General features: G+C 32.7%; 6 protein-coding genes and 1 long non-coding RNA gene across 8 annotated transcripts; 3 read left to right on the top strand and 4 right to left on the bottom strand.

The window, feature by feature from the left end:
* PolrMT (mitochondrial RNA polymerase) lies at positions 1-4,423 on the top strand. Its single transcript, XM_015936049.3, has 7 exons — positions 1-461; positions 533-2,260; positions 2,329-2,429; positions 2,493-2,613; positions 2,693-3,589; positions 3,659-3,699; positions 3,771-4,423. The coding sequence occupies exons 1-7, from the start codon at positions 333-335 to the stop codon at positions 4,150-4,152; spliced, it is 3,399 nt and encodes a 1,132-aa protein (XP_015791535.1). The 5' UTR covers positions 1-332; the 3' UTR covers positions 4,153-4,423.
* A 368-nt stretch (positions 4,424-4,791) lies between these two features.
* Positions 4,792-8,102, bottom strand: LOC107368257 (tripartite motif-containing protein 2). The gene is made up of 3 exons (XM_015936050.3): positions 7,964-8,102; positions 7,079-7,617; positions 4,792-6,820 (listed from the first exon to the last, which is right to left on the bottom strand). The coding sequence occupies exons 2-3, from the start codon at positions 7,514-7,516 to the stop codon at positions 5,144-5,146; spliced, it is 2,115 nt and encodes a 704-aa protein (XP_015791536.1). The 5' UTR covers positions 7,517-7,617; positions 7,964-8,102; the 3' UTR covers positions 4,792-5,143.
* A 727-nt stretch (positions 8,103-8,829) lies between these two features.
* On the top strand, positions 8,830-12,522 carry LOC107368263 (uncharacterized). 2 transcript variants are annotated; one of them, XR_003083423.2, is made up of 7 exons: positions 8,830-8,969; positions 9,135-9,176; positions 9,442-9,582; positions 9,681-10,051; positions 10,213-10,259; positions 10,357-10,527; positions 10,660-12,522. It is a non-coding gene; the product is annotated as an uncharacterized LOC107368263 (long non-coding RNA). The 2 variants fall into 2 exon arrangements; XR_016200871.1 differs by lacking the exons at positions 8,830-8,969; positions 9,135-9,176 and adding an exon at positions 9,197-9,349.
* A 795-nt stretch (positions 12,523-13,317) lies between these two features.
* Positions 13,318-18,738, top strand: LOC107368424 (uncharacterized). Its single transcript, XM_015936243.3, has 4 exons — positions 13,318-13,587; positions 13,721-13,981; positions 14,048-14,974; positions 16,992-18,738. Exons 1-4 carry the CDS (start codon positions 13,450-13,452, stop codon positions 18,537-18,539), a joined length of 2,874 nt encoding a protein of 957 aa, XP_015791729.2. The 5' UTR covers positions 13,318-13,449; the 3' UTR covers positions 18,540-18,738.
* On the bottom strand, positions 15,297-16,131 carry mbf1 (multiprotein bridging factor 1). Its single transcript, XM_015935975.3, has 2 exons — positions 15,987-16,131; positions 15,297-15,888 (listed from the first exon to the last, which is right to left on the bottom strand). Exon 2 carries the CDS (start codon positions 15,864-15,866, stop codon positions 15,432-15,434), a length of 435 nt encoding a protein of 144 aa, XP_015791461.1. The 5' UTR covers positions 15,867-15,888; positions 15,987-16,131; the 3' UTR covers positions 15,297-15,431.
* A 1,754-nt stretch (positions 18,739-20,492) lies between the features above and the next one.
* Positions 20,493-21,805, bottom strand: LOC149094339 (exocyst complex component 4-like). Its single transcript, XM_089266534.1, has one exon. The coding sequence runs from the start codon at positions 21,556-21,558 to the stop codon at positions 20,638-20,640; it is 921 nt and encodes a 306-aa protein (XP_089122660.1). The 5' UTR covers positions 21,559-21,805; the 3' UTR covers positions 20,493-20,637.
* Positions 21,806-22,089: 284 nt separating this feature from the next.
* Positions 22,090-23,548, bottom strand: LOC149094338 (uncharacterized). Its single transcript, XM_089266536.1, has 4 exons — positions 23,245-23,548; positions 23,092-23,186; positions 22,884-23,023; positions 22,090-22,823 (listed from the first exon to the last, which is right to left on the bottom strand). Exons 1-4 carry the CDS (start codon positions 23,273-23,275, stop codon positions 22,364-22,366), a joined length of 726 nt encoding a protein of 241 aa, XP_089122662.1. The 5' UTR covers positions 23,276-23,548; the 3' UTR covers positions 22,090-22,363.
* Positions 23,549-23,840: the final 292 nt, after the last annotated feature.

Here is a 23,840-nt window from a genome sequence, read left to right as displayed (position 1 = left end):
AAATGAAGCCAAGCAATTTACATCAACTTGTCATGAACCAACAACACCACCTAGAGGCTGCTTTGAGTTCTTTGATGTAAACAAAAACAAACATGGCCGTTCAGTTCTTCAGCATGTTTAAACTGTTATATGTATTTGTTATTTCTATCTTAATTGGAATTTCACAGTTTGTTTAATTAAATCCAGTGATTAGAAGTTTCTATTGATGACTCATGACTGAAATGAAATGACTCTGAAATCATGAATGACTAATAATTTTGAGTCAAACAGACAAATGCAAAAAATCTCGTAACCACATGTGGTAATCAGCTGTAGTCATCGTTTTGATAACCATGTTACGTTTATTATTTCGTCGTAATTTAATTGAATCTAAAGTAGTTACACGGTTTGTCAGGCAATTTTCTTCTCAGGAAACCAATGCTATTCCTAAGAAACAAGTGTCTACTCCATCTAATGATTTGGTAAGTTTAAAGATTACAATAATTTATAATGTTTTGAATTCAACTCTAATTATTTTGTTCTTGAAATTCAGGAGGATAATTTACTATTTGAGAAGATCGAGTCGATCGAGAAAACCTTCAACAATGTCATAGAAGATATCGATGGTATTGACCAAAACCTGACCCATAGTAGTGAGTTAAATGACGAGGAGGAAGGTGAATTACTATCATCTTTAAAAGAAATGGCTGCCACTTATGTTGAAAAAAAATTGCCAACAAAGAGAAAAGGTGACAAAAGTTTAGCTGAAAATCATCTACGGACAACATTGAAATCGTACTTATTTGCTTGTATAAATGCAAACATGATTGAACAAGCTCAAAAAAGTTTCACCTTTTATCGTTTCAAATTCAAAAGCGATAAAAATTTCAATCCGGTTGATCTCTCTATTTACAATTTGATGATCAGAGGATGGGCAGCCAAAGGAGATATTAAACAAATCAAACATCTTGTCAAGTCTATGAGACACTATGGAATCATCCCCGATATGAATACATATGCAGGTATTTTGCTGGGTCTTATTAATCAAGATAATATAGATCTGATTGAGTTAAACAATCTGCTGAGAACAATTGAAGCCACTGGTTATAAATTGGAAAATCTAATCACAGAATCAAGTTTAACTTTGACTGAGCGTAAAAAAATTGAAGATAAATTTCACCAACTTTTACCATCTGTTAAGTTCGTCAAAAGTAAAAGTACAACACATTACCCGTGTGATCTTCTCAAAGATTTTGATAAACTCAACCGAACCAATTATGAAGTTATCCCAGATGAATATAAACAATCAATTAAACCTTGGTATTTGGAGCAATTGAGCCATGAGCGTCGAGGAAAAGTCCTGATTAAATCGGTTTTCATCGATAAATCCATTAAAAGTGATAAAAATCGTAGTGCTTGGGAAAACTGTACACATGAATGGAGAGAAGTCGTTCACACAGGCTTTCAAGAAAAGTTAAAGATTCTCAAAACTCGTCTACAATTTGAACACGGAATTAATATCGTGCCCTATTTGAGTGCCATGAAAATTGATGACTATGTTGATATAATTATGGATTCGTTTTTTGATTTTCTTCGTTATAACAGTGGTTACAGTCCTCCAATCAACTTTCTTTGTCGAGATATTGGCAAAAGATTTGCCAATAAGTATTACGGGTTCTTGAAGACTCTTTACTATGCAGAATGGTTGGATTATTATAAAGATCTATTAGATTATTATCAAGATTCATCAAAACTGGGAAAATATAAACCTCGAGATTACATAAATCATTTAATTGAACGGGATGGTGGAAATATCAGTCCAGATTTCAGTGACTTTCATTTAACGGATAGCTTGCTAAATTCAATTGGAAGATTTTTCTTTGATATAATAATCAGTGAAATCAAATTTGATTCAAAATTCATCTCACCCAAATCAAAGGTTCGAACAAAATTGCCAGTTTTTTTTACCATTTATGGTAATAATGAAAGTCACACTCAAGAAGAGATTCGAGTAAATAAAATCTTCCGAGCTTTCTATCAAACTTTCGAAACTGATGAAATAGCATTTCAGACAAGCTTATTGCCAATGCTAGTCCCTCCAACTCCATGGGTATCAATACAAAATGGAGGATATTTACTCAGTGAATCTGATTTCATCCGTCCGGTTGGAAGTGATGAAGACTCATCCATAAGTCTTGATCTTGCATCTCGACATAACATTTTACCTATTTTTGATTCTTTAAATGCCTTATCAATGGTTGCTTGGAAAATTAATACAAAGGTAAAAGTTAAATCATTCAATTTTTGCCAATTCAATAATTTTTGTTAATTTATCGACTCATTTTCTAGATCTTGGATATTCTCATAGAGCTTTTTCGTGAATGCGGTGATCTCAGCTTGGATATTCCTCTTCATGATTCTAAAATGCCAACCCTTCCTAGTTTTGTTGAGTAAGTAAAACACAACGAATTTAAACGCATTAATAATTTTTGTGCGAAAATTTTCATTCACAGAGCCAGAACAAATCAGGAAAGATTTTTAATAGTGCAAAAACGAGGTAGGATAAAACAGGAAAAGGCAGAGATGTACAGTTTATGGTGTGAATGTTTGTATAAATTGTCAATAGCTAATTTCGTAAGTAATTAGTTTAGATTCAATCTTGTTCTTCATACATTTCTGTAAATTTAATTGATTTTTTTTCATTTTGATTCAGCTTCGTGATAGAATATTTTGGTTCCCTTATAACATCGATTTTAGAGGTCGAGTTTATACTTGTCCTCCGCATCTAACTCACCTTGGCAATGATATCTCCAGATCCATCCTTTTATTTGCCAAAGGGAAGCCGTTGGGACCTAAAGGATTAGATTGGTTAAAAATACATTTAATCAATCTTACAGGCTTGAAAAAACGTGAAACCATTGAAACTCGATTAGAATATTGTAATGAAATATTTGATGAAATAGAAGATTCAGCGGATAATCCTCTCACTGGCCGTCGATGGTGGTCAAAACAAGATGATCCATGGCAAGTTTTGGCTTGTTGCATGGAAATTGTTGCAGCTTCTCGATCACCTGATCCAATAAATTTCATTTCACATTTTCCTGTTCACCAAGATGGCTCCTGTAACGGTCTGCAACATTATGCTGCTTTAGGAAGAGATTTAAAAGGTGCTATTTCGGTAAATTTGGCTGCCAGTGTGAAGCCTAACGATGTTTATTCAGATGTCGCTGAATTGGTAGAGCAAGAAAGGATTTCTGATGCTGCTCAAGGAAATGTAATTGCTCAAGCCTTACAAGGCAAAATCAAACGCAAAGTGATTAAACAAACAGTGATGACATTTGTTTATGGTGTAACTGCCTTCGGTGCCAAACATCAAATTCACAAACAATTAAAGGAAATCGACGACTTTCCTGAAGATTTACGTTGGAAGGCATCTATTTATCTAACTAAAAAAACTTTCAAATCCATTGCGACAATGTTCGAAGCTACTCAAGAAATTCAAAATTGGTTTACTCGATGCGCTAAATTAGTCAGCAAAAATTTAGGACTACCCATGGAATGGCGAACTCCTCTTGGATTTCCCGTCGTTCAACCTTATTTTGCTAGTAAAGTGAGTATTCAGTGTTAACTGATTAATCTATTTCCAGTCTTCAACTCATTGTTTATTTATTTATTGCAGGCCAGTCAGAAAGAATTAGATTTAATTTTCCGTAAAAAATTGTAAGTTTTTTTTGCATTTGCCATTACTTTGAATAATATTTAATCAAACTGTTTTGTGATTCTTTATTCAGCATTCCAAATATGATTAAACAACGGAACGCTTTCCCACCGAATTTTATCCATTCTCTGGACTCTAGTCATATGATGTTAACTGCTTTGGAATGCGAAAGACTTGGACTTAATTTTGCAGCAATTCATGATTCTTATTGGACACATCCATGCAATATTGATGTTATGAATGTTGTTTGTCGACAAAAATTTATTGCTCTTCATTCTGTGGACATTTTAGGAGATCTTTCTAAATTCATGGTAGCTCGATATACACCTCAGATTGAAAAAATTGCCTCAAATCCTGAAATTGCCTCTGATGTTTTGAATCTTTTTAAAGCTGTTCCGGCTAAAGGAACCTTTGACTTGACCCAAGTTCAATCTTCTGTCTTCTTTTTTTCATAATTTTGCAAAATTTGGACCTCTCACCGTACGGTGCCTTAATAGTCAAGTTCATTGTTACAAACGTCGCAATCATTGTCCAAAGACTCATTTATTGTTACTATTGATACTGAACATTTTTTGTTAAATCGACACAAAATCATTAATCAAATGTAATTAAAATTCATCAAAAGAAACGATTCTTTATCAAGAAAGGTTGTAAAAAGTTAGATAGTTTATTGTAATTAAAAGTTTTTTAAAAAAACACTTCAAGTGAACGAAAATCAAACAAAAATCCAAGAATTGTGTATTCATTTGGCCAATCTTTCGGTAAAGATGCAAAAGAGCTAAACTTAGAATGAACTACTCAGATGATTAAAATGAATTTGAGCTGAAAAGCTTAAAGAAGTTTGTCAAAAACTTTGACTTTTGAGTTAAGATACTTTTTGAGTTTTTAAGGGCATAACAACTGAATTCATCGACAGTTTTCGAGGAAATTGAGATCAAAGTTTCAAGAATCAGAAAATTAACTTATTTTGGGAAATATAATTGTTTTTGTACAACGGATCAGTTTAAGCCAATTATACCTTCCGCTTTCTGTAACCTTGTGATTTAGAGAGCTGAAATTATTATTTTTCAAGAAATTGTTGTATAATTTTGATATTCAATATTTTCTTTTTTTATTTATATTTAATTTAATCAATTCATTAGAATTTAATGCGTTTATGTTAATATTTTATTTTTGTTTTAGATGTTTATGGGAATTTGCGAAAGATTCCTAATAATTTGGTGTTGAAAATGATGACAATGAAAAAATGCAAAAAAAGAGGCGATAATAAGTAATAAGTCGTTTGGATGATGGTGGATGTGCGAATGGTAATGGTAATGAGAGTAAAGAAACATATTAATACCGGTGGCATTGATGACAGGATTAAGCAATTGTGCTATTTGAATGAAGTCTGTTGTGTTTCTTTATCTGTCAATCTTGCTCGATTCATGAGCCATCATTTACATATTAATGGTATCGATATTTTTTTATGCAATCATTACCGAGATCGACTACAATCACATGATAATCATTAGTTGTTGCTAATCCACTGGCTCTTTTTAGTTTAGCATCCATACTGTCAATTGTTAACTTCAAATGACCAGAATAATAATCATACACTTGCACATAAACTTTGCCTCGTTCCGATTTGGTTGCTAAAAGGTGACCCTTTTTATCATAACACAGTCCACCGTAAGTATCACCTTTACCCCAAGAATCGGAGGCAATCTCTCGTAATAAAGTTGATCCATCTTTTGAGTAAATTTTAATCCTTGACTCGGCAACAATAATCTCATCGTCAGGTCCCATGGTAATAGCTCCAATAACACCGAAACCTTTACTGTTTCCTATTCCACTTGCAACATTAGACATTCCACCAGCTTTGCTGGTTCCATTTGCACTGTTCACTAATCTTCGATTGACTTTACCACACGGATGAAAAATGAAAACTGCTTGGGCACCATTGTCAGCGACAATAATTTCACGCTGACTATTGACACATAAATGGGTTGGCTCACGAAGATCACGATGACTAAAGTACCGTAAAACTTTACCAGTATCAGTGAGTTCACTTATTGTACGGGTAGACCAATTACTGACTAGAATTGTACCCGATTCGGGAACCAGGGCCATACCGGTAACCGAACGATCCAGGCCATCAATGTGGGAAACACAGGTAAAGGGTGAATTATTACAATCATTTTGGGACAGTATTTTGACTCGACAGTTTCCTGTATCTAAAACATAAATTTGATCATTTGTCTCACTAATGGCAATTGCCACTGGTTGAAGGAAAGCGTGCTGCTCATTGCCTCTGGATCCATAGATACAGATTGGATTTATTTGAAGAGTTGCCTCAAATTCAAGAGGATAAGTTTTGATTGGACGGCCAAAAATTGACACAAGAAGGCAATATTTTCCTCCTTTAGGTGCTATAAACTGAGCTTCATAAGTACCATCGTTTTTGTCCACTATTTTAACTGGAACATTTGATTCATCGGTAAGACAACGAAGCTCTGCTGTAACCGGATCTCCTCCAAACCTTTGCCTTGAACCAGCATAATCGTAAGTAATTATATTGGCAGAAGTACGAAGCTTGGCAACACATTTACCTATGTTGGCTTCACAGAGAGGCGGGAATGTTTTACTTGATCGAACAGTACCAAAAGAGTTGACTGCAGTTTGAATTGAATTTACAGCTGAATTGTGAAGATGTTCATAACGAATAAAACAATTCTCTCTAGGTTCCAGTAAACCATTGATGGAGTCAATTTTTTCATTAAGCTCTTCAATTTTTTTAGTAATATTTCGCAAGTCCACTTGATGCGAATAATCATCACATTCAGCTTCAATTTTAGCCTTTTCTCCTTCAATCAATCTCAATTGATTTTCTAAGATGTTAACTTTGTCTTGTTTCATTTTTTTCGCAATTGAAAGAACATCTTGACGTCTCCTTTCAACCAAATTAATAATCTCTTGAAATGTACGGTTTATATCCTCAAATGCTTGTTCAGCATTTTGATCAAGCTTGTGGATCTCAGTTGTTACGTTTTCATGGGCTTCATTATATTTGGCAATGCATTGGTGTGCTTTGTACATCAATATTTCGGACATACGTTTAATTGCAACTGCAAAGGGTATTACCTGCAATATCAAGAGGGGAAAAGATAAAAAGATGCAAAAGGTAAAGAACAAGAATGAGTAAGATCAACAGATTGAAAATTGAGTGAGAGAAGAAGAAAGATTAGTGGGAAAAGATGATGAGCAAACAAAATTGAGAAAACAAAGAGAATGAATAAGTTGAGGTTTAAGCAGTAATGCTGTAAGAGAGAAGCCTCTCTGAAAAGAAGATAATGAAAGATATAGTAACGGTAAAATTGTTTCAGAATCTTGTTAACTTACAGTATGTTTACAGTTGATTGTTGAATGAGATCCATTATTACAAAGTAGACAGAAAACAATGTCACAAGTTTCACAAAAGAGAAGCTCTTGGGTCACATGGCTGGAACACTTTGGTATAACCTCTCTCCTTTGACGATTAACCAGATCGAGTAACTGGTTAACCAGAAATGAGGGAGGAAAATTTATAACACCTTCTCTGGGCAGATGGATTAGTTCACGACAGATTGGACACCTAAATGAGCCAATCTCTGGTACTCCGGGTTGACTACAGATAGATTCCAAGCACATTTTACACAAAGTATGGCTACATGTTAACAGTTTAGGTGCGTGTTGACCAGCGTCATAAGTATTTAAACAGGTACCACAGGTGAGGAAACCTTCAGTGAAATCTTCATAATCAATCGAAACCGTTTCAACAAGAGTTGATGTGGTGGTCATCCTCTTTATCTCCTCCACAGGAGCAATTTATGTTGTTTTGGTTGCGTTCTCTTTTCAAATATAGTTATTTTTCATTACTTTCTCCCTTTTCCCAATATATTCTAAAATAACGATAAGAGAAGGAGAGAGGAAAAAGGTAATAAAAACAAACTCAACAGAGTACAACCAAAGAGGGTGATATATTTATATACATATGAATATTCCAAAGCAAGAAGAAAAATGGAGTAAAAACAAAAATTGAGCACAAAGAAAGACAAAACAGACTGAGGATAAAGAAAGAGATGATAAAAAAGACAGAAGATTGAGAGAGAAGGAAAGAGGAAAGAAAGAGAGGGAGAGAAACAACAACAACAAGCTTATGAGTTGTAATTCTTTTTTTTCTCTATTTCCAATCTAAATGAACATAAAGTAAAAAAGCAGAAAAAAAGAGATAGGAAAATACATTACCTTGATAGCCTTTCCCTCTCCAATAATCACAAAAGTCACACAATTTGGTGTAATCCGTAAATGGACAGTTAATTTATCTTGTTACTTGAATTTTTACGATCAAAACATTGAATAACTGAACAACATCCAAAATAAAAAAAGAGAGAAAGAGAGAGTCTAAATGTTACTCTTTGATTCAATCCAAAACATCAGGAAAGCTCGCTCACTTCATTCAAGTGGCGCCCCAACAAAACAAACCTGAGTTGGTCAAACATGTTTTTTTGGTTCCTGAAAAAACGATTATCGGTGATGACGCAATTTCAACGAAAATAATCGATAAAGATCGATCTTTTGGGTATAATCGCACATCTCTAACCTCGTTTATTAATCTACCTTTTTTATTTTATCTGATTACTGAAATTATCCTGCAAGAGTATTACAACACATTCTTTAAAATATCGAGTGGAATGGATAAAATCAAGCAACAAGGTATGAAAAATGATTTTCTTCGTTTCCAACCAGAACCAACTTGAATAGCTTGAACTACACAGTCTTTGTTCATGGTTGTGTTACACCATATCATATTCATTGGTTAACAACTCATACAATCTTTTCCTCCAGCTACAGAGCAATGTTGTCTATTCCATATTAAAATACATATGTAATCGATAAATAGACATTTATTGAAGATACTCTCGTTGGCAACAAAGGTAGACGTTTTAAAACCACTAATTAACTTAAAATTAATGATATCAACTGAGGACTCAGTATAACTCAACATTGATTCTTGTTTTGACTAAACGTTTTTTTCATCTTTTCAAGGTTTGAATGAGCGTCTTATGATATGACACCTCGATTCCCAAGATTGACTTGTGACTGTGGGATGGACAAAAGATATTATCTTAATGGTTACAGAAAAGTATGTTAAAAAGCTAATATGAGCGTTTCAAGTACGTTTGCTGAATTTGAATGGTCAAACAAAACAAAGTGGTGCAAAAGCTGAGGGACTAGAGAAACCTGCTAAATGGTAATGGAGAACCAACATTTTCAATTTCTTTGTCTTTTTTTGTGTTTTTTGGCAAAATAGATTAGGCTCTATCAACTTCTTTATGTTCAACTCTCTTTTTCTCATCATCTTTTCTGTCTTCCCTCATCATCTCTTTCTTTTTATCTCACACACTTTCTTTCATAGATTTATGATCTTCTCCCGCCTTGCCTGATAAAAAAAATTTAAGTATGTTCCTCTTTTTATTACCTTCTTCCTTGCCGTTTATCCCACCATACTTAACCTTTCTTTGTTTTATCCGATTCTCGTTCCGTTTAATATTTTTTCCTTTCCTCATTTCAATTCAATACTTTTTTATGGTTTACTTTTATTTTAAGATTATTAATGAAATAATTATTTAAGTAATTGAGTAAACGAATAGCAAATAGAGTCTGACTTTGAGCAAGAATTATGTTCCATTCTTCTTATAAAATATTTTTCTCTATTCAAACAGGTCAATAGTCTACCTTGATGGCAATATGTATTATCTTGGATGTCTTATACCTTACAGCTTTATCACCAGCAATAATGATTATAAATTGATCAGCATACTAATTCCATTCATGCATTATCTTCAAACAATATTCTATTCCTGGTAAATACTTTTTTTCAAAATTTAACCTCTTCTCATCTTTTGATTGTCATTATTTATAATTTTTGTTACTATTGTTTTATTTCCTTCTTTCTCTTTAGTCTATTCAATTGATAATCTGGTCTGTTACTATCATGTGTCCATCAATGAACCATTCAAGGTCTTTTATCATCAACATCATGATCCTCCTTCTCCTCACCATCATTTCCAGCCTGTTTTCAAGAGAGTCATTCCTATTATTATTACAATCTAGCTGATTATGTATGAGCCTGTAACCATAATCTTCTAATGATGAAAAGACCGTTTAATTACTTCTAAACTTCTTTTACTTCATCATCAACTTATCTTGTTTCTCTTTCTTTCTCCAAACATCTTACCTTCCCAAAAAGAGAGAACAGAAAGAGAAAAAGATTGTGAAAAAAGTAAAAGATGATGAGGATGAGAAAGGAGGAACAAGAAAAAACATTGTGAGGTAAATATAAATATATGTAGTCATGTTTTGTGTACAGTAGTAACCAGTAAAAATTAGTTTTGGGTAGTATTTAATTTTTAAGTCAGCAAAGACTGAGCAACAAAAATATGAGCGCATAAATGCTTCACTTGAATATAATTGAGCGGTTTTAACTTTCACAGAGTAACTCAATATCTTGGATACACCTTGACACTTTAGCGCAATCATGGTAAGACCATTACCATTCATTCCCCGACTGAAAACCTTTTTTTCCTCTGGTTAACATTTCTAACGATTTCCTTTCTTTTCTCCCTTTTTTTCTTTAGTCATTCCAATGAAATGTCAACTGGAAAAATTAAAGAAGGGAAATAATACAAAATAGTTGCGTTCAACAAGAATCAAGGAGTACAACGAAGCAATAGGAAGATGAAATAATAACTTTACAAACAAACCTCTCAGTAGGCGCATTTGTTTTTCACGGATAATTTGCATTCAGGGTGGGTCTACATTTTATACTTCTCGCCATCCTCATCATCCTTATCATCAGTCATCCCATCATCTTTATTTCTCTCACCTAGTTTCTATTTTGAAGAAAATTTAAAAGCTTTTCCTTCTCTCTCTCTTTACAGCCTTTGGTCCACCTTTGGATTGCAACCCAATCTTTTTTGGTCTTCAAAAGTTATTTAAACAAGTTTAACGCCGTTAATAATCAAACTGATCAACTGTACAAATATTATAATCACACCAAAGTCAATTAATTACACCAAAGGCAAATGAAAGGCAATGGAAGAGGCAGCAACGGTGCAATGGCGTTTCTTTCAAGCCCATTCTGGAAATATTGATGAATAAGTAAACCAATTGAAAGAAACTTTCCATTAATATTTGCTGTCTTCATACTAACTGAATCTGTGTAGTCAATAATTCAATCGATTTGATGATTCAATACTTTCTCAAGCCATTTATATTCAAACAAAGCTCAGCCTTTTGGAAGATGGAAACAAAAATTGATTGTCTGCAGAAACAGAAATCATCGTTAATCATTTAAATATGCATGTATGGTCATGTTTGGTTAAAATGCACTCGGATGTGGTTACAAAACAAAATTAAGATCAATCATGTTGATTAACGCTGACAATTTAAAATTTCTCCAACAAAAGTCATTAATCTAATAATTATACGAAACAACCTGAAGACAAAATGAAGGACAATTTGCATGAAAACATTATAATGGGCAATCATTTGATTAATAATCTCATTTAGATTTTTAATGATTACTCTTGTCGCATTTTTCAATTTGAATAATTTTACCTTTACATTTCAAAATTATGTAACTGATTACCGATCTTAGATCAGGTTAAATTGTTTTTGGTTAGACTGTTGATCAATAATGACGATGATCGACATATCATCTAATTTGACTAACATCAATCATTTAATGGGAAGTGTTAAACAACAGGAGCAACAACAAAAAGCCAAAGTATTAAATAAAATAAAGGATCAAATATGGGTTAGTGTATCAGGCCAGGGAAGGGCTTTGTCTGTAAAATACAGATTGATCAACTAATTGAGATAATTGTGATAACCATATAGCATCATGAACATGAAAAGGCCAAAAAATTAACTCTTCAATGTTCAAATCGAGCTGCTAATTATGAGCAAAACACAAATCTTATTTAGCATGGAAAGTAAAGGCTTAACAGTGAAGAAAGAAATTAGCTGAAGGCTTTTTTAATGATGATGATTATGATGTTGATGGTGATGTTGATAGTGATTTGGATGCGTTACAATAAATTTATTTATAAATATTTTTGTAACAAACATTTTATAAAATTGTTAATATTGAAAAATCACTTAACCTAATCACCTGATCTTTCTGTTAATCTATCTCACCATTTATCCTGGGTTATCCTAAGTTTAAATTGTTGAGTCCAATGAAGCTATCACTTGAAGCCATTTTTGTTAATTTTAATTTTATTTCGAATAATGTTAATTAAGGGAAGCAACAAATCAATTCACTTTTCATACCTGTATCAGTATCTTATTCAAGTTGACTACCAATAATAAACATTAAACGTTAACATGCCAATCTACTATCAGCATATTAATTGTTTACTTTCTTAATACCAATAATATAATCATCAAACTAAATTGCTATCTACTGTTAATAGCTGAAAAAAGTGAATATATTTGGTTTACGTATTTTATTAGAGAGAAACCAATTGAACTCGAATTTCATTTTTACCTTGTTTTGCCTTTTAAATTGTTTTCATTTTACAAATGTGAATCAAAATTGACTTGAATTTTGATTGTCTTGGTTACTTGAATCACGTAGAAACGTGCAATCAACTACAATCAACCATGATGATTAAGTTCCTAATGTTAATAACCTGTAATACATAGCATTGTGTTTTATTGTAAATTTTAAGCAAAATTTTTGTTTTTTGAGACTTTTAGCACTTCTTCAAACCTAAAATAAACTTGACTTAAATAAAGTTTTTAATTAATTTTCTTTTTCTTTTTGCATTCGTTTTAATTTTAAATATTTGTTAAACTGTAAGCTTAACAATCAGATGATTGTAAGTGTTAATATGATGTAAAATAAGAGCTATTATTGTATCAAAATTGTAATGTTTACGTTTCATATCTCAACAGTTTTTACACAAGGACTAACCCAATGCAAACCCAATTCTTGGCTTTGAAAACCAAAAATTTCAGCTGAAACTTATTATTTGTCGATATAAATTGTTGGTGCAAACGACCGAACACTTTTTTCAATTTATTAACAGTTCTCTTGATTTTGGCCATTGACCTCAAAATTTTGAGCCTCGATATTTCGAGATTAGTTGCACCTGCAATCATCATTCCTTCACCAATCATTAGATTTTGGTTATTGGCTATACATGGTTTGATATCATCACTGAAATTTCTGGTTGCATGCTTTATACTATCAAATATAATACGTACTAATAATAAATAGTTAAAACCTCAGAATTTACAAATGCTTCAATTGATTCATTTAATGGAACCACTCTAAAATATCAACAGAATATCCACTGGTTGAATTATGTGATGCAATTCGATGCAGAGATAGAGACAAAATAAAGAGAAAATCAAAATTTGTTATCAAACAAAACTTAATTTCAATTTACTAATTAAAATCAAAATCAAATGAAGTTACAAACTCAATTTTAAGTAGGTGTCAGCGCCATCTATTATTGTTCTGTGCATTTAAAGATCAGGATTGAATACTGAGGTTCTATAGTGCAGCTGGTAACTTGCAAGTGGCAACAGAAGGCTACAAGTTGTTACCTTAGTTTACTTTTTTTTGGTAATGTTTGTTTAATTTTTGTTAATTGTTTCATTCTAATTTGTGCGATTTGATTTAAATTTGTATTAAAATTTCTTTCATTAATCTTAACATGATCCAGACTCCAGTGATGATGCAAAATGATGGTTCAACAATGATTCCTGTTGATGCATCGAGTGCAACTTATGAAACCATGGATTATATGATGATGAACAATCTAACCGCCAATGCCATAAACAATTATAATGAGGTAAGTCAGTTCGACTTTTGTTGTCTATCTCTATTCTGAATTTTTAATACTAGAAAAATTGAAATGAGAAGTAAAATTATCACTAAGGTTTTATGAAGCAACTATTAATCATGTTTTTTACTTTGTATCGCAGGCTCAAGGCTCTGAAGAATCGAATGATATTGTGAGTCAAGGCTTACCACAACAATCAAAAAAAGGTTTAAAAGCTAGTAATGTCTTACCTTTTTGGGGAAATGAGAGGACTATGAATCTAAATCCTTTACTTTTAACCAATATTAAAAACAGTCCCTACTTTAAGGTCAATTTGTACGCCTTGAAAACATACCATGAAGTCATTGATGAAATATGGACTCAGGTCAAGCACATGGAACCATGGGAAAAAGGATCCCGAAGGGTATGTTAATTGTTTGACTGTATAAACGCATTGATCATAATTTTAATAATCTCTTTCTTTGTTAAGATGGGTGGACAAACTGGAATGTGTGGATCTGTCCGGGGAGTAGGAGCCGGTGGTATTGTTTCAACTCCTTTTTGTATTCTTTATAAATTGTTCACCCTTCGTTTAACTAGGAAGCAGGTAATGGGCCTTATTAAGCACAAGGATTCACCTTACATTCGAGCAATTGGACTAATGTATATTCGATACACCCAGCCTCCTGAATCATTATGGGAATGGCTCTCTCCTTATCTAGAAGACACTGAGGAATTTGATGCCAAAGCTGGTGGGGGCCAGAAAATGACTATTGGTCAAATGTGTAGACACTTGTTAGTAAAACTAGAATGGTTTTCAACGTTATTCCCAAGGATACCCGTACCTATCCAGAAGGATATTGAAACTAAACTCCATGAACATGATCAAGGTAATTGGTCGAAAAATGGTGATAATTACGAGGATGGTGAAGTTTACGGTGACGGCGAAGAAGAAAGCGAAAGATATAATGATAATGATAATAAACAAAGAAGCCATGAAGATGACGATGATTATAACTACCACAATAAAAAAAGACAATACAAAAGTGGTGTTAATCGTCATAGAAGTCGATCTCGTAGCAGAGAAGATTTTTCACGTAGGACTTATGATGATTCTAAAAGTAGATCTCGTGATTTTACTCGCGATTCGTCGCCAAGTAGAGGTAGAGATCGTTCACTGGATAAATACAGGCTAAAGTCCCCGAGACGGTCATTAGATAGATCAGGAGCTAGGTCAAGGAACCGATCTAGAGATAGATCTCGAGAAAGATCACGCGAAAGATCACGCGAAAGATCTCGAGAACGATCACGTGAAAGATCCAGGTCTAACGATAGACGCAAACGTCATCGTTCCCATCGCTCACCCAGTGACAGGAAAAGATCTCGAGATCATAAACATAAACATAAAAGGCGACATTAAAGCTTATTTTCAAATTCTCACAAATGTAATTGCTTAACTCATCTGTATCTCATCAGCCCAATTTGATTGTATAAAACATTGACATCAAATAAAATGAAAATAAAACAACCTGTTCGAAAAATTTACAAGTTATGTGCCCAGCTTTTTTCCACCAACCAAACCCACCTTATTCACCAAATCATCCACCACTACTTTTAAGATAACTTTCCTTAACTACATCGCCCCACACTTTATGAAGGGATTTTTATCCTTCACTATTTTCCCAGCACACCTTCCATTACTTTTATAAATCATATTTTCCACAGCCAGAATTTACTAATTTCTTGTCTTAAAAAACAATTTTATTGAATCAGTGAATCAGAAATTTTCAGCTTAATCATTTTGATCCATTATAATGTATCAATATTCATTATTTGCAGATTCATTTAATTTTCGTTCTTTATTTAGTTGATTATTATTTCTTGCTAAGTGGTTGGCCTTTTTCCTTTCCTCTGAGCTTCATGCCGAGGTTTCTTTCCATTTTAGCGAGAACCTGTTGATTTGGAATGGCTTTACCGTTCTCATATTCAGTTACAACTTGAACTTTTTCACAAATTTTGGTTGCAAGATCTTTCTGGGTCCAACCTTTATCTTGACGTGCCTTCTGAATCAATTTACCAACATCAAGGGGAACTGTATCATGGTGGAGATTTTCAGTCTCTCGGTCAAGTTTTGCGGTATTCAAGGTGGTTCCATGCTGTTTGTTTGTAGCAGCATTGAATTTCTTTGATGTCTCAATAGGTATTCCTTGTTTTTGAGCAGCATTTATTGCCTTACTTGTTTTCATTGAAGCTGGCTTCTGTGGTCGTTTCCTAAGAACGGTAACTGTATCCCAGTCGCTAGTAGACATCTTTGATTGCGAGAAAGTGAGGCTAAACAAAAAAGACAGTAAGGCAAATAAATCAGAGATGAAGGAAAAACATCAACAAAATTAGCAGTGTAGAAAAAAATTATCTTAAATATTACTCACACGTTGAATCGATTGATATAAGTGGTTGATTGTAGTTGAGTGGTTTAGAAATTGATTAAATTTAGAACAATATAGGACAGAAACAGTCAACAAAAGCAAATTGCAAATCAATTGCGGAATTAATACATGAATTGTAAAAAATCGTAAATAAATGTAAACAAAAATGGAATGGCTAATAGATGGCGATACCATTTACTCCTTTTTGTCGCGATTTATAAATTTGCAAACCAATTTAAAAAGTATTATAATTTAAAATATTTATTTTCATTTCGTGCTTAAAGTCTTATCAAAATGTAGTCAACGAATTTGAGAACAATAATAGTCCAAAATCAATGTTTTACCTAAATCTGTGCGTATTTCATAAATCTGTATCAAAATCAATCAAAGAAAAAATTTTACCATGAAAATAATGAAATTCAAGTTGCATCGAGTTGTTTACATTGCAAATTAACTTTATTTTAATCTAAAGCAAGGCAATGAAATCTTTCAGTTGATTATCTTGTCTGAGATTTGTTGATTTGTTTATTTATTTGTTTTAAAGATTTAAAACGTTTTTATAGTGAATGTGTTTCTTTGTTTTGGACTTTGATTCAGCTTGATTGTTCCAAGTTTGACGCCATTTTCATTTATTTAGTCTACAATCAAGAAAAATAAAATTAAGAGCCTCAAACATGCGCATCTTTTGGTTGATAATGAAAATGATAGATTTTTAATAACTTTGAGCAATTAATCACAGCTCTACATTATGATTAACAGAGGATTGCAAACTCTAGACTTTAATTTTATGCATCCAAATTGTAACAGTATCTCGATTCCTACTTAATATATCCTTGAATCTATTTTATACATCTAAAAATGTCATTTGAACGAAATAAAATCTAATTTCTATCCAAACAATATCAATAGATGGCGTTTTGTATAAACATGTAACAAAAAGACACTTAAATTCTTGAATTCCAACCATCATATGTTCATGTCAAGTTACAAGACATCTGTGATTGAAAGAAAGTAATATTTACTCACTTTTTTGTTATCGTTTTGCCAACGAATTGTTATTATTTTTTTGATTATTTCATTATGAATGAATTGGCTGCTCAAAAGGATGAAATTCTTGCTATAAAAAGTATTTTTGAGAGCGATGACCTTATGCTAGATGAGGATTGTCGTCGAGGTGTTTTCTTGGCCAGCCCAGTTATCCCAAATCCACCTTTAACTATTACCTACTCTGGATCATATAAAAAACAAACCGGCGATTGCTTAGGCCCAGCTAGAAAGTTCATCAATGATAAATGTATTGGAACTCTTCAAGTCAACTATTTACCTCCACTTGAATTTAGATTTGAACTTCCTGACAAATATCCATCTACGTGCCCACCTCGATTCCTAATTTCATGTGATTGGCTTGGTCCTGCTGATGTTTCCAAAATTTGTGAACATCTGGATCATTTGTGGCTGGAAACAAAGGGTGAAATTTTATATCTGTGGTTTGACTTTCTTCTTCATGATCTCATTTCTTTTCTCGAAATTCAATCAAACTTGGATATCACCGAATTACAACGTTCCTCTGAACCATGTTCACCTTCACGTTCAAAGCACCTGTCCAATGCTAATGGGTGCAAATTTTACGATAAAAGAGCCACAACAATTTACCTCGGAGACCAATTGCTGGATAGAATCAAACAATACGATGTAGCAAGGAAAAAAGAAAGCTTTTCAAACTCTAAAATTGACTGTGAAATTTGTTTTATGTCATTCTTTGGTTCTGAAACCGTTTCATTGGGCTGTGATCATTATTTTTGTGAATCCTGTATAAAAACGTATCTTGAAACATGCATAGCTGACGGTCAAGTTTACTCGTTAGTGTGTCCAGCTGATGATTGTGATGCCTCTGCACAACCTGAGCTTGTTAAAGCTCTAGTTAAACCCGATTTATATCGTAAATATGATTCAATACTCTTGAGCTCAGCAATTGGCAAATTTGACGGAGTTATTTATTGTCCCAGAAAATTTTGCTTAAAACCTATCATTACTGAACAACAAAATCCAGACACAAATAAACTGATTCTTTGTCCATATTGTGATTTTGCCTTTTGCTCATCATGCAAATCATCTTACCATGGAGTTTCCCCGTGTAAGGATTTTGCAGACGAAAAGGAAAAAGAGTTTGTCCTTCGTGAATATGAAACAGGATCTGCTGAGCAAAAAAGAAGCTTAGAAAAGCTTTATGGCAAACAATTTTTGACTCAACAATTAACTGAGTTTATGAGTCGATTGTGGTTAAAAGAAAAAAGCAAACAATGTCCAAATTGTTTCTTTTCTATCGAAAAGATTGATGGATGCAACAAGATTCATTGTTTTAGATGCAATGCTAACTTTTGCTGGTTATGTTTAAGTAAATTGCGAAGCGATTTTCCATATTTACATTTTCGAGACACAAAGTCTCCTTGTTATGCCAAACTTTTTGAAGGAGTTATCCAAGATGAGATTGAGGATGGAGACGATGAGGAGTGGGAAGAAATGGATGAATTATTTATCCAAAACCTAGTACAATAGCATCAATCTTCAATTTAATTCATAACTTGACACAATCGATTGAACGTTTGCTGATTTAACCGGTGAAATATTTATGATCAATTTACAAGAAGGAAAAAATCATTGAATTTTAATATAAACCTTTTGAAATCAACTTGCTTTTTTAAATTCGTTTAAACATTCAACAATAAATTTGATTTACAAATATATTAAAATATAATCATTTCATTGAGGCAATCAAAAATTTAATATAAACTGATTGCAAATATTGTCAACTATGTGAAAAAGTGACAAACATTGACTAGTTGGAAATTTTGATTTCCAAGTCATTAGGGATTTACCAAGGAATACCAGGACCATGAATCAGGTGGTGAATACCAGGTTTGTTGAAAATTTGCCCTCTACTGATTAGATCAAGCAAGGGGAATCGAATCACTCTGCAATTAAAGTTAGAAATAGCTTTGAAATTAAAATACAAAAATGGTGACACTTGAGTTAATTTTTAGGTATCGTCATCTCGATCATATTAAGTTTCTAGAGATAAAAACAATTCAATAGGAAACTGGATAAAATAGTCTCATCTTATTACGACCTAACCACTAATGGCATGTAAAATATTTCTTACTTGATAAGTAAACGTAAAGCCTGAAAAGGGGTTTGAATGAGAGAGGTGTCATTGGATAGAGGATGTTGTTAGTACTTACGGCGGATGCTTGAGATTATCAGTTGAAATCCTTATGTGAATTGGTGCAAGTAAGTCGATGATGTTCCCAAGCTGATGAGGTATTGGTACTCTAAAGAGTATGGTATGGCCAGGAGTCAGAAAGATGGACAAGAAGAGCACAAAAGAAACCACTTTATTCATTTTCAACAGAACTTGCAGAAACTTTTAACTCGAGCACTTTACGTTCACGTTTACTGTACTTCAATTGAGCTTATTATGAAGGAGAATTATTTTTATAAGACAATTTAACGGCTGGTTTATTGGGCTTGGAATGAATCATCCAGAAATGGACAATTGTAAAAATTATGTCTACCTATTAATTAAAATTTAAGGTTGAATTTTAGGTAGTTTGGGTGTTGATTAACTGTTTAAGTTTACTTGTTGATGATGAACATTTTAATAAACATCATCATTAAGGTAAATTTAATGATTGGGAAGTAATTTGTGGCACCTATTAGAGTCATTATCTTGAATTTAAACAAAGAAATTAGTTTATGTTGATCTTGGTTACATGCAATTTAGAGTTGAGCAATCTAAATTATGGTCAAAGTCTCTAACTATTGATAAACATCTAATGAATTGCTTTCTCCCTGTAGAATCAAAACTGATTAACAATTTAAAATGAGCAAAGATTCATCATTCAAATTGTTAAAGGCCTTAATCAATTTTGACTTGAATTCAACCAAACCATTTTACGTTTTTTTTTCATTTCAGCAAAGGTTAGTTGTTTCATTAAAATATAATCAAATAGCTGTTACTCAATTACCCATTGATTTAATTGTGTTAAGGGAAAGCAGAATGAAACGATTTAACACTCTATAAGCTCTAATCACTTATTAATTTCTCAAATTTTTATTTTTCATATTCATTGTTTTTATATTTTACACCAACCATTGCAATCGTATTCATAGCTGTGTAAAATTCACATTTTACACAATCAACAGGTTAAAGTGATAGAAGGATTACAATTTAGGAAATGGGTATTATTATGGATAATGATGGAGCTTAAATAATGAGGTTGATGTTACTGTAACTGATAAGGAAACAGCCTCATCGGTTACAATCCTTAACCTGGCAGTTGGTCAGTTAATGATCTTGTTAAATGAGATAGGCAATGTTCATTGATATAAAACAATTATAATTGGAGAATAAGTTAATTGCGGTCTCAATTAGTGTGGTCATTCTCACTTTGAATAATGAAATTAGTTTATAATTTAAAATATATTTCACCATGTAAACATGTAATAATATCATGATAATATCCTAATTCAATGACTGTAGTTTTATTGTAACCAAAATTACAAAAGAAAACAATTTCAACGAATTGAAGATTAATAGTAAAATATTATATTATAAACAGATATACAGCAATAGATTATAAAGATCAAAAAACAATTAAACTGAAACAGCAGCTTCATCCAGAATCTCTGCCAGCCTTTGCTTGTTTGCTTTAAGTTTATTTGGATCTCGACCTGGACTGCTTCGATGGAGAAGCTCGATAGCACTAACATATTCCTGGGCTTGAAATTGTGGTCCTCTTTCCTCAATTAGGGCAAGAATTTCTTCGGGTGATGAATAGAAAAGCTCAAAATATTGTCTGGCATAATCTAGAGCAACTTCTCGACTCATTGTGATGCTGGTTAAATTTTGTTGAATGGCGAAAATGTTGCGGCACATTTTTTTAACTCCATTGTGGTTGATTCGATCGATTGAAGAAGCACTGTTGATTAAAATTGTGGCCACAAGGTGAGAGACACCTTCAAAAACATACTTTAATTTCCATTGTTGTAATGACAGGCTAAGTGCTTCATCAACGCTGGACAGATCTTTATTTAACTGGACAACTTCAACATCAGGTTCTTGAGCATCGATTCCAGGAGCAAAGTTTCCCTTTGTAACTCTTAAAAGATAGTAGAAACAATGAACTCGAACTTCAAGATGAAGAACAAGTAAACAAGTTTCAGATAACTCTTCAAATTCTCGTCCAATCTGATTGAGGGCAGCAATCGAAACGTCAGCTAAATTTACAACATCAATCTGATGTTTTTGCTGACTTGATTGACCACTGGGCATAAGTTGAGCCTTCAAAAGGTTAGAGTCATTTTGAGATTTAGATAAACTAGTTGCTAGTGAGAAAATATGACTAGCAAGCCATTCAAGACTTTCTTGAAGTTGACCAAGTGATTTGAGCTGTGAAACATCTGAAAGAATCTCATGGCTAGGAATAAGAGTGTCTTGTGTCAAATTACTGGCCAAAATTTCAGATTCCTTTTTATTTCTAAGCCTAATAACTTCAGGAGATTCATCAAATGTCATGGAGGAACCAATAGCAGCCAAGTTTCGACCACGAACTTCACGATAAGGTTTTTGAGCACCAGGCCAATTAGGTAAATCTTTGAGAAATCGACTGATATCCTCATCTTTAGCCCAAGTCGCACTAATTATTCGTTTGTCTTCAGATTCAGGTTGAACAATACCGCGATAGGCTGATGAACACGACTCTTTGAAACTGGATAACAGGTTACAAATGAAGGTTAAAAATTCGTCAGCTAGTCAACCCAAATGTCCCCTCACACAAATCAATTCGACACAAATTGCACTAATTTACTTAAAAAGTGATCAGTTAGGTGATAACAAAGATGTAGCACGTCTTATCGACACTATCAAAGGTAAGACCGGTTGAAGTTATTATAATTTCTGTCTATTAAATACACTCTTTTACTTCAATTTACAGTGCCATTGCTGAGAGACTATTTCGTACCATTACCTTCTTGGAATCATTTGGATTTTATTTACGGCAAAGATATTTACACTTATGTTCATCAAGAAATTTTGAAAATTTTACAATCAACTTATTAAATATTTAATAATCATAAAAATAGATAATAATCAAAATTTTGCAAATTAATGTGCCATGTTATATACATTGAATAATCGATTCAACAATCAATATTAAAGGCTGTTACCATATGACAAAATGACATTCAATTTCGTTTATTAATGATTTATTGGCATTTTTATCGATTTCAGTTGATATGAAATCATTTCCGCTGTTAACATGACAGAGGTAAATTGAATTAAATCTGTGACAAACAAAATTTACTGAAAATGAAACCATCTTTTAACCACGATTCGGCCAGTAGATACGAGGTCTTGCACGTGAATAAGATAACTTGCAATATACATCAAAATATTGTCCAATATTCAAATCTGCAAGAATCTCTCTTTTTCTAGTAAAGACAATGTCATGCATTTCGTTGTCAAGGATATAAATTCCGTCTATAATATCAGGAACTGGACGAGGCTGATCTCTTAGATATGATTCAATATTTGAATTCATTATTTTTGCTTGTTTATCCAAAAAAGCTCTGTTACTTGAATGATGACAAAACATATTGTTGCATTCAATTTCATCAATCAAATCTCGATGAACTAATCTATATTCAACATAGAGTTCATCCAGGGTAACTGCCATCCTCATTCTTGTATTGAGAACAAAACAATTGTCCCTTCCAAAGAATTTATATCTGAAATCTTCCTTCGCACAGTAATTTTGAGGCCTGTCTTCAGGTACTTGATCCCTGATAAATGAGACAATTGCATTTAAATCATGTACAAAATACTATGTTAATTGAACTTACGAGTTTTCAAAACGCAAATATGCTGTGCTTCCAGCAGAATGAACAAAAGGGTCTTCAGGATAAACACCGTTTCCAATAGGTGGCCTATTTAATACAATATCCCAAGTCTTTTCTATTGGTACTCCAGTGAATTCTGCCATCTGGAAACACGGAACAAATTGCATGTTAAAAAGAAAAGCGATATTTTTGTTTTACATGTAACATTTACCTGTCTAAACAATTCTTTCCTCACATCATTGTATTTCTTTGACCAATCAATAATAATATCATGGCAAGCATCCGATAACTGCACTCTTATTGTAGCTAAAGAAAACAAAATAAAAGTTCAATATTGTTCAAGTTATAAAAATTTAAAACTTACTTTTATCGCAATCATTATCATTCGTATTCATCTTTTCAAAAAAAAGTTATGGTATTATAACGAAGCAAAGGATAAAAAACAAGGTATACCTAAATAGAAGTAAACAACAAAGACAAGTGGACAAAGGTTGACCTTACTTTGAGTCACTGAAAGGTTAAACTGACCAAACCAGAAATGTAAACTTGTAAACTGGACTTAAAAATGTGACCAAAAAAATTGCAGCGGAAATCCTTCCAAGACAAAAGATTAATTGAAACATTGAGTTATCTTAATTTAACCGGCAATTGCGATTGGCACTAATTGGTTATGATTGGTCAACAAAACTGAATGAAATTAAAGATTATGATACACCACATAAAATTTTGATTATTATCTATTTTTATGATTATTAAATATTTAATAAGTTGATTGTAAAATTTTCAAAATTTCTTGATGAACATAAGTGTAAATATCTTTGCCGTAAATAAAATCCAAATGATTCCAAGAAGGTAATGGTACGAAATAGTCTCTCAGCAATGGCACTGTAAATTGAAGTAAAAGAGTGTATTTAATAGACAGAAATTATAATAACTTCAACCGGTCTTACCTTTGATAGT

Source organism: Tetranychus urticae, chromosome 1 (genome assembly GCF_039701765.1).
Source record: "Tetranychus urticae isolate SD_2017Ah chromosome 1, NJAU_TeUrti_SD_1.0, whole genome shotgun sequence".
NCBI classification, from domain to species: Eukaryota; Metazoa; Arthropoda; class Arachnida; order Trombidiformes; family Tetranychidae; genus Tetranychus; species Tetranychus urticae.
Note: the sequence above shows the minus strand (reverse complement) of the source record. Positions and strands in the feature narration are given on the sequence as shown.